Genomic DNA, 10,813 nt, shown 5'->3' on the forward strand with positions numbered 1-10,813 from the left:
AACTGCTTCATTATTCCTGACTCAAATTCTCTCTTTCCTCTAATCCTCCTGCCTCCCTGGTAGAAATCCTGTGGCAAGAACCCTCAGGAAGTCCGGGAGAGGGCCACAGTTCTGCAGACAAAATTTGAAAATCTCGTCCACTCCAGCGAGGGGACTGTCCAGTGGGCCAAGAAAGGTCAGTGATTTCCTTCCACTTATCCCACACGGGCTCAGAGGAGCTGCCAAGGTTTTCTTCTGGGGCACAGCATCAGGGAAAAGACGTGGAAGAAACATTTTGGGGCTGCTGGGCTCTGCAGGGGGCTGAGGCAGGCCCAGAAGGCTTTGTGGTGATATTAAATGTTAATTTCTGGCGTTCCCATATTATGTGCAAATGAGATTTAGTCTTGGCTTTCAGTGGGATTCACATCCAAGGGCTTTGACCCAATCACAGGAGTGAGTGGGTTGTGCTGGGAAGGGGATGGGTGACTTCTTCACCACATCCTGCTGCAGTTCCCATCAGATGCCTCCAGTTCACCCCAGGGGTGAATTTGAACCCTGAAAGGCAAGATGCAACCCTAACCAGTAAAAGATCTTGGATTGGAGCTGGTTGTGTGGGATGGGAGATAAAAGAGAGAGGGGCAACAACTCAGAAAAGCAGGAAGAATAAAAACTGGGATGGACTTGGTAATTGCAGCTGTGTACATGTGTGGGGTTTGGTGTGCCATCTTTTCCAAGCCATTGGCACTGAGCAGTGTAAGAGACTCTGCCCTTCTTCCTCTCAGTTTGGAAAATGGAGAGGAAGACAGATTTGGGAGAAAGATTAAAATCTTGCTGGGGATGTGGTAGGAAAAGAAACACCAAACTGTCCCCTAAGAGGAGCCATAAAGGTGGTGCAGAGTAGGCACTGTGAGAAGTCAGGCCCAGAGCTCCTGGGCACTTACTGGGAATTTGACTCTGAGTTACAAGTCCACAAAATGCAAACCCTTTATGAAAGAGACTAAGCCATTCTTGCTCACAGGATTTAGGACTGGAGCCTCTCCCCTTTTTTTGAGTCTCGTCTTTCCACATCTCCCTTCCTGATTGTTTTCTTTTTTACCTCATTGCTCTGAGTCAAGCCCTGCTCTCTCAGCTTGTGTAGAAGTTATTTCAGTTCTGCAGCATTTCCAGTTTAAGATGAATTTTAATTTCATTTAAGATGAATTTTAATTTCATAATTAATTTAATTTCCAGTTTAAGGTTAATTTTAAATCATCCAGTGAGATGAATTTGAATGGTCTGCATCATTCCTGTTTACTATTCTGTGTACCTGCTGTGTGCACCTGCATACAGATGTGGGACAGGTGAAATCACCTGAAATCACCTTCCAAGGGGGCCAAAACCATATGGGGAAATTGCTCTTGGAGTTGTACAAAGTTTGGAGAAACTGGAGAAGGAGAGGCTGTTTTCAATACAAAAACTAAGTTCAGCATGAAAATTGTTAGGAATTTTGAGAAGTGATCATTCAGGAGATCAAGGTACTGTTTATTTCTGAAAGTTGTACTCCCTTCTCAGGTGATGACACAGTCCAGAGTATCTCCTGTGACTATCTGCTTACCCCAGTTATTCTGCATGCTTTTTATTATGTGTGGCTGTATTGAGGGGCGAAGGATTTGAAATTCTGCTGTTTCACTCTTTGCTCTCTCCCCACCACTGCACATCCCTGGGCTGAAATCTCACTCTACCTCCAGCAGTTGCAGGGCTGATTTCAGTTCCTTGGGGTTTTCAAACACCTTCCTCCTGCAGTGAAAGTGTTGGAATTGCTACACAAGCAGCTTGCACCCATTTTCACATGTGTGGTGCAGTTTTGTAGCTGCTCTTTTAAATCCACCATCTCAAAACATCTGACTAAAACAATCATAATCCTTCATTCTGCATGGATGAGCTTCTTGCTGCTCCCTTGGGATTTCTTGTACCCCATGCAAACTTCTAACCTGAAATGCCTGTGACAGGAACAACCAGAGAATAACTCTGGTCACACCTAAAAAACCTCTGTGGTTCCTTTCTAGCCAGTGTCACTGTGCACACACTTGTTGCTGACCTCAGCATGAATAACTTCTTTAGCCACAGAAAAGAAGCACAGAAAATACATCAGGAAGTGCTGAAATGTTGTGCATCCCATTTATCTTGTAGAGGAGCACTCCACCTCTTTTTCCAACTCTGCTATCTACATATGCAAATTTTCCACTGCTGAGTGGCTTCCATAAGCCCCTCTTCCTCCCCTCTGAGCCAGGCATCATGAATAATTAACATGGCAGCTGGCTTTTGCTTTCATGGCAGACAGTCAATTGGAAACTGTGCCAGAGATGCATTTGTTTCTCTCTCTTTTTCTGTTTTTCCCCATTTTCTGACCCAGTCAATGTTAATAAGCAGTGTTTGCGCTGCAGCCTGCTTTCCAAAGGCGAGTGGCTCCCTGCCCGCTCTCCCCTTCTGCCTCTGCCTCCCGTGCTTTTCACACTCAAATCAAATGGTTCAGGGAAGGTGCTGCCCTTCAAACTTGATTGACTGATCAGCAGTGAGATGGGTGGGAGGAGGGGTCTGCCTGGGCCCTGCTACCTGGAGGATGAACCTCAGCAAGAGTGGAGCCCCTTTTTAGGAGTGGAGGATGCTCATCCCGAGGCTTTGCTTGGTGATGGGTGCTTCATTTTGGAGCTGTGGGGCAGAAGGAGCTCAGGAGACTGATCCTGTGTGCCCCTGAGTTACAGAGAGGGTAAGGAAGCAAACCCTGCTTTCCTCCTCCTCACTTCCCACTTTTACAGCCAGCAGTTGAGCATTTTGCCTCCTCCTTTCTGTCCTCAGCACCTGTGTGTGGGGAGGCAGGGCAGAGTCACGGGAGCCCAGGGCTGTGGCACAATGCTCAAATCCGTGGTGGTTTTGGTGCATCCTTCCCTCCTGCTCCCAGCTGCTCTGGCAAAGTGCCTCCCAGTTTATCCAGCCCTGCTGGGGCCATGCCCTGGGGCCAGTGCTGAGAGCCTGGTGAACAGGTTATGTCACCTGTCTCCCTTTCATATCCCATTACCCTCTCATCCCCTGTTTAAAATAACAACAAACCAGCCCATCTAACCCCCATCATTTTTTATTTTTTTGGCTTTTTTCTTTTCTTCCTTTGATTTTCCACACTTACTTTTCCTGGAGAAAAAATGGAGATGCAGGGGTGCAAAGGACCAATCTAAATCCTCTGTCTTACATGAGCACAAGTCCAAATCCCACTCCAAGCCAGTACATGTTACCTTAGACTTGTGTTGGTGTGGTAAAAACTCTCAACAGCTCAGACAGTTTGTTCCTGTGGCATCAAGGTAAGGAACCCTGTACATGAATTATGGCCTGACCAGCACTGTTACCAGTCTTTGTGAGTTGTTTTCCTAAAGCTCTGTCTCTTTGATCACAAAATCATAAAAGAATTTCAACTTAAAAAAAAAAAAATCCAATAAACCATTCAGTATCTGGCCACTCTAATTGCACATAAAAGCCAGAAAACATGACTCTGGCAACACTGAGAGGTCTAAAGACCTGATAGTAAAGATTTTAAAAAGAATCTCATCCACAAAGGTCTTCATATCAATCTCTTGGGTGCTGTAATGAACATCTCAGCTCTGAGCTGCTCGGAGGTGAGGCAGTTTCCTGGGCTGGCTCTGTGACCTGCAGCTCTCAGCTCAGCTCTGGGTTCGTGCCTTGCAGCTCTCCCTGCTTTTGTGTGCTCTGGCTCACAGCTGGGTCTGGCAGATGTCTGTCAGGACTTGGGGAAGAGGGGAGCCTTTGACACTTTTGATTTTCTAATTCTGATTTGGGGAGTTGGTACCAGCAGCTTTTCCTCTCTGCACGGCTGTGGGAGGTGAGCTCAGCCTTCATAATAACAGGATCTTTAGTATCAGCCATTTCAAATGCTGTGAGGCAGACAGCTGTATTAGCTCCAATGGGACTGAATTCAAAGCAGGAGCAAGTTCCTGTTGTTCCCTTTGAAGAGTTACACCTTCTCATAGGTGAATTTGACCAATAACTTTATGAAAAAAAAAAGCAGCAGAACAGGAGTTGTGAGAGCATTTGAGCTGGTTTATAAGCCCTCAGAAGGATGGCCTTCAGACAGGAGACTGAGACAGTATTTGGAATTTAGCATTCTCTTTTTTGGGAAAACACAGGTCTCCTGGTGCTCAGAAGCCTCTAAAAGAGCAGCATTGTGAAATTGGGAAGAAGGTGCAAAAAACTCAATCTTTTCTTCTCATCGATTGGGAAAAGGAGTTCGCTTTGCTCAGTAAACAGAGCTTTGATGGATTCCCTGGGTCCTTCCAGGAGCTGATCTGCTAAAATGACATTTTTATTACTGTTCATAAACTCCAATCTCCGGCTGCTGCCAAGAGATTAGACATAAGCTGTGGGCAAACTTGCTGGTCCGGTGGCTCAACAGGCAAGGGCAGGAGAGGTGAGAGTTTAGAGCTCACCGCTGGCGGGAGTGAGAGGGAGAGGAAGATGGAAGAGGTGCTTTGGACTGAGGGCTGGGGGGCCACAGGAGGTTTAGCAAGCAGGGGATTGAGGGGAGGCATTTTCTGAGCTGCAGTTTCCTTCCTGGAAGTCCCTCTATTCCCAGAGCAGGGGCCAGCCCGGGTGTAGTGAACGTTCTGGGGGTGGGGAGGAGCAGAGGTAGTGCTCATATTAGTGGATGATATGAGCACTGATTGTCTTTAGAGCAATGAGCCCTGAGGGAAGGGCATTACAGGAATATAAAGATGGGAAGGGAAATTTGCACACAGTTCTATTATTTTTCCCTTTTGAGAAGGTGAGCTCTGTTCTCAGTGTGCTGATGAGTCAGGAAATCCATCCAGCTCTCAGATATTTATAAGGGACTAGCTGGTAACTGGTGAAAAATGCATGGACTACTGGGACTCTAATATCAGAGGAGTCTTCCTGTGCCATCTCCATGCTTCTCTTTCTTCATCCCTGCATCCCTGTTCCCACTCTCCTCTTATCTGCTGCCACTCAGTATCAATGACTCTTGAGAGAAATGCCACAAATTCACCTTTTGTGGCCAGAGGAGCAGCCTTGCAGGAGCCAAACCCAGTGCAATTCAATGGAGCTTTGTTTCAGTTCCTAACACCTCCCCAGCACCTACCTTCACCTTTTGGGATTGTACCAGTGCTGTGCAACCTTCACAGGTTTTTAACATGCCAACCTTTTCTGCCAGCTGCTGACCAGAAGGTGTCCCAAAGGAGCAGCCCCATGTCCTTTCAGCTGAAACAGCTGAATCTTTAAGTGTGTGTATATATATATATATGTATATAAAAATGCAGCAGCAAACAGAATTCACTGGTGTTTTTCCTTCCCCTCAGCGCTGCAGTCTTTCCTTTGTGCCTATACCACCTATCCCAAGGACCTCAAGCACATCTTCCACATCAAATCTCTCCACCTGGGCCACGTGGCCAAGAGCTTTGGGCTGAGAGATGCCCCCCAGAACCTGACTGCTCTTCCAACTGCAGGCTCAAAGAGGAAAACCAAACCAAAGCCAAAAAGGTAGGTCAGCCTGATGTTCCTGAGCTGTGCTGTGCTTTGCTCCTCAAGGTGGTTGGGCTTGCTCCAGGAATCGTGTGTAAAAAAAGCAGATCTGTTGGTAGAAATGATCCCTCTGCAAACCTGGAGGTGTGAGTAGCTCTGGGAAAAGAATTTCTGCAAAATCCTGTGGGATCTCTCCTGAGGATAGTCTGCAGCAAGCCCAGAGTTCAGCTCTATCCCCTCTGGTGTGTGCTCAGGGCTGTTCTGGGTCCTCCTGTTCCGTGCAAGGAGCTGGAGACTCCCTGGTGCTGGTGGAGGAGCCCTGGCCCCTCTTCAGTGCCTGCAGGGGAGCTGAAGGTGCTCAGTGCATCTGATCCTGGCTGCTCTGAGTTGGTTCAGGACAGAAAATCCTCTCTTTTGGGATCACAGTGCTGAGGACATGCTCTCTTCCCCAGTGCAATGGCAGGATCCAGAAAAATCATTGCAATAATTCAAAGGAGGAAAATCTTTTTTCTTAATCAGCATCAATTGTGACTTTTTCCGTGTAATTGTTGCTACAAACCCTGTTAGCAAACCTTAGCCATGTAATTAAAGCACTAATCCACATAATTGTTCCAGGGCTGGGCACTTCTCTTGCACATGCACCTATCCTGTGAAAAGAAAAAAAACATGCGAGGGGAAGGGATTTGAAAATAAAAAGTTGGAGCCTGCATTGTCCTGCTTTCAGCAGCCACCAGGGACAGGCCACTGCTCTGCCTCCTGCTCCAGCTGACCCTCCTCAGCAGATGGGCAACAGGATGGGAATGCCCCTGTGAGCAGGGGATTTAAGGGAGCTTTATTTCGGGAAGAATAGCCTGATTAGCTGATAAAGAGCATGTAAGATGGTATGGGGTGGGCTTTGATGTCTTGCTGGCCCAGCAGGGTGTCAAGCTATGAGTGACAGTAGCGTGTCACAGGATTACTTGGCCTGTAACAATGCCTCTCTCTGTTCCTGTGATGTTGCTACTCTGTTAGAGCTACTTCTTCCCTTGTTACAAACCTCTTTTAGATGGGGGTTCCTCCTCCCCAAGTCTTCATCCCATTAGAGCACAGACAAGCTCAAGATACAGTAGGTATTTGCACACAGGAGCTGTGGGGCTGGGGGATGTGGAGGTGTTGGAACAAATGGTCTGAGAGTGATTTGAGAGGTCATTTGCACGTGGATCACAGAACTGCTGCTCTAGGAAAGTGGGCAGACTTTGCACAGCTCTGTCACAGCTCAAGCTCCAGATTTCAAATCCGGGAGCATCTGCAAAGTTAAGACCCTGTAAAAAAATAGCCAAAGTTGTGATGTGCAACAGTTGTTCCTGCCTGTGAAACTTGGCTTTAATCAGCTTTCTCTGTGTGTGCTTAAAAAAATAAATACGTAAAGGGAGAGGGTATATTAGTATTTATAGGATAGTTTAGAAAAAGTGAATATTGATTCAAATTCAGTCTGCACTTGCATAAATCCAAGATTATGCTATTAACTTAGAGAATTGCTCTTGATTTCACACTGACAAAGCAGAAAGCAAAACTTAGCCCGCCATTTAGAAGACAAATGGTTTCTAATTGTAAAATGCAAGGCTTGAAATTATAACAGCACAGTCACAGAGCAATCTTTTTAATTATATTTCTCACATGATGCTGTGAGTGTTGGTTGTCGTATTACACATTGTCTCCCAACATCTGATACTGGTTTTTAATCAGGCTGCTCACTAAAGCCTCATCTCTCAGCACCTGCCTAGAGAATAAAGAGCAGGCACTCCAGGTTGAAAGTGGGGTAAAGGCAATCATTAAATGTTTCCTTAAGAGGACAAAGAAAACTTTTCATTTCTTTTGAAGTCTCCTTTTGTGTTTGGCGCCTCCTTGGAGAGCCTGCTGGGGGAAGGTGAGACAGTGAGAGGGAGCAGCCAGGTGTGTGATGTTTCAGTGCTGAAATGTGGGAGCAGCCCTCTCCTCGTTGCCCACGTCAACTTCCATGCATTTTTCAGAGGTCTTTGTGCAAACCAGCTGTCCCCTTAGCTGGAGTGGATCTTGCAAAACCCGATCTGAAGACGGAAAAATAATTGCCGGCGCTGTTTGCAGAAAGTTGCAATGCCGTGTTGAGGTGAGAGATGAGCGCAAGAACCAGATACTGCATATTGAATTACAGTACATCAGCTTAGTCAGTGTCTGGGCTCATGCTTTGACTGCAGGCTGGAGGCAAGGAAGCTGATCCCACCTCCACTGAGGGATTAGCTGTCCTTGCTTCGCCTGGAGTCGCAGCACGCCGAGGAAGTGGCTGACAGGCCAGATAGATTTGTCTTTTGACTCCTTCACAATGCACATGCCACAGACCCACTGCCATTCCACCATGCATCCCTGTGCTGCTCAGGCTTTTGCATTCTGGATCAACTGAGGGCCTGCTTTCCCTTTGAAATCAGTGTGTGCCCCCAAAGGCTTTCACTGCAGTGAGCAGTTGCAACTTAATTTGGCTTTTTTGTGAGTTCAAGCCATCAGAAAGCAAGGTGACTCTTTAGTTCAGCTGATTCTGGGGAACTCCCTGCTACAGGAATTTCTGATGCAAGAAATGCTCAGGAGGATTGATTTTACTTATGAGTATCAAGAATTTCTACAGCATATGCAAAAAGTGATCTAAAAACACAGGTGAAAACCCCTTCGTGCTTCAGAGTTTAAGTCCAACCCTCAAGTGAAATGGGATCAGGGAGAGGAGTTTGAGAGCACTGCTGTACATCATTATCACAGTGCCATTGCTCTGATGTGGAGATGGGCATGGCCTGGAGGCTTTGGCTGCAGGATCATTGTGTTAATTCATTCTTCAGCATGGTCAGATAGAATCAGACAGCTCCTGGGAAACAGACCTTGTAGCCCTGTGTCCTCCACGTGGCCAGGGCAGCACTTTCCTTTGGGTGCCTTTTACCTTCTCTCCTCCCTCACATCCTTGGTTCCACTCTTAAACATCTTGGCATTGACAATTTTTGAAAAAATGCAGGGCTTGTGACTCAAGGCTGCAGCTGGGCCTCCCTGCACAGCAATTGTCTCATCATTAGAAGCACTTTGCTTGCCAGTTTTTATGTGCACATTTAGAGCTTTCCTGATATCACTTAATTAGTCAAAATGCAGCTTTGGAATTCTGCCCACTGGGAATTTCACTTTGGGCAGTCTGCTCTAGAAAGCCAAACTGGAGCTCAGGTAAGAGCATGGGCAAATGGAGCCAAAAATGAGAGTAAGAGAGACATGGCTGCTGTGAAAGGAAACATCCCCATCACTCTTCATTAAGGCAGTTCAGGGACACAGGTGAGTCCTCGCTACCACATCATGATGTTATAAAAGAAATCCTCTTATGAAATTGAAGTTTTATAGTTGTAAAATCCATCTGATTGTTTCCTGCATACAGCAGTGCCCTTTATTACTGTCCTGTTCCACTGTGGCTGCAGCACAGAGCCTTTGCTCCATCTCCAATCAAGTTAACCGTGCTTGCCCACAGAGCTGGAAAACCTCTGTGCTGGGGGCTGTGCACCAAAAATTGTCATCTCTCTCTAATTGAAATATATTCTGTCCTCTAGGCTGGGAAAGGGCCTGACAGAAGCAAGAATCCTGGGGGGATCCCAGCCTCCCAGTGCTGCTTTTGTCCTTTTTCCATAGGGTGAAGACCAAGGGGTGGCAGTGAAAGTGAGACTGGGGTTTCTGTGTGGCTGCAATGCATTGGACTTCAGTAGGGCAAGGTGGGCTTTGCAGCTCAGCACACCCCAGTGTGGAGACCACCCTGCCCTGAGTGTTCTGGAACAGGCCTGGTGCTCATTCTGGCTGGGTAATAATTTTCCTTGATCTTCTCAAGCGTCTGCATCAGCTGGGAGCAGAGGACCTGGGCCATCTGTTGACCTGTCGAGAGCAGTGGAGGATTGCTGATGGATTTCTTGCCCCCACTCTGCAAAAACAACAGCAGCAAAACCAACCCAAACAGGGTTGCATTGGCTGCAGATGGTTCATCCAATGCTCTAAGTAGGAAAAGCAGGTGTTGCAGCAGCCTTGGCCCAGAGGTAACCCAGCTCTGCTGCTGGCACAGTGTCAAGGAGCTGTTGGAGATGCTGTCAGGCAGATTGATGGTGCAATCCACGTTGAAATGTTTTCTGATAAATGGAACGGCCTCCTCGGGTCTCTCCAAAGACACACCATGAGTTCTGGGACTGTGTGTCAGAACTTCATCCTCCTCCTGCCTCAGCTGGAGCAATTTGGGAGCCTTTGGATGCTGCAGATGCTGGGAGTTGGTTAAAGGTCACTACACCTGTGCACTGCACTGCAGCAGCATCTCACACAGCAAGACAAAGGAACGGGCAGTGATGCCAGCCAGGTTGAGAGGCACCTCCAAGAACAAGCTCACTCACACTGAGGTGAAAGATGAGCAGAGGCATCTTCTGAGCCAGCAGAAGGAGATCAGTCCAAAGCATTCAGATTTCCTCAGAGATGGAGGGTTGGGCAGCACCAGCATCCCTGAGATCCCTGTGGCTGCCAGGTGGGGAAGGGGAGCAGCAGGCTGGGAACTGTAATTGGATGTAGAAGGGAGCTGAAGCAGAGGAGAGAAGGATTTTACTCTTTCCTTCACTGGACACTTTTTCTTCCAGATGTTCCTCTCCTGCCTTTTCATCATTCAGTGGTGTATTTAGCAAGATTCACAAGTTTCTCATGTTTAAACAGTGTTTACATCCCAGTTTTCTGAAGGAGAACAGATTATTTTTTTTTGTCTTTAAAACTTTGGCCTGGTCTTTTCCAGCCTTTGAGGAGATAAAGTCATCTGGGGACAGTTCCTCTTTGTCCTTATTGTCTCTCTGCTGAGGGTCTTGGTGCCAGCTTTTGTGAGGTTGCAGCTTCATTACAGATGTGCACAGGCAGCTCTGAACCTGAGTCTTTTATTCCTTGCTCTCAGTATACCATGATCCCTAGACATGAGATCACAGCAAGAGATGCTCATCACCCATGTGCTTTTCCAGTGATGGGAACATGGGTTCTGTCTGTGTTGCAATTGCATCTTTGCATTTACAGCTCTTCTGTGAAGCTTTTTGCCACAGTATCACCACACAGCTCCCTTAAATTAACATCCCACCAGCTCTCAGCACCAGGGAAAGCACAGGGAGCTGGGAGAATGGACATGGAGGCCAAAGAGATTAAAAACCTCGCCCACGGATGCTCAGGGGTGAGTGATAAGGTCTTGCTCATTCTCCTGGGCTTTGTCTCATACCCTTGGTGAGGGAAGGTGCCCTGTGGTTATCTTGCTGCTCCCAGAGACTGTCACCAGTTG

General features: G+C 47.1%; 1 protein-coding gene across 1 annotated transcript in view; it reads left to right on the forward strand.

Annotated features, from left to right (window-relative positions):
* The window catches only part of DDX31 (DEAD-box helicase 31), a 43,065-nt gene that overhangs the window by 30,018 nt on the left and 2,234 nt on the right, over nucleotides 1-10,813 (forward strand). The window contains exons 18-19 of the mRNA XM_005421386.2: nucleotides 64-175; nucleotides 5,337-5,517. Of these exons, the coding sequence (XP_005421443.1) occupies nucleotides 64-175; nucleotides 5,337-5,517 (293 nt within the window). The remainder of the gene's footprint in view (nucleotides 1-63; nucleotides 176-5,336; nucleotides 5,518-10,813) is intronic.

This window comes from Geospiza fortis, unplaced genomic scaffold (assembly GCF_000277835.1).
Source record: "Geospiza fortis unplaced genomic scaffold, GeoFor_1.0 scaffold27, whole genome shotgun sequence".
NCBI classification, from domain to species: domain Eukaryota; kingdom Metazoa; phylum Chordata; class Aves; order Passeriformes; family Thraupidae; genus Geospiza; species Geospiza fortis.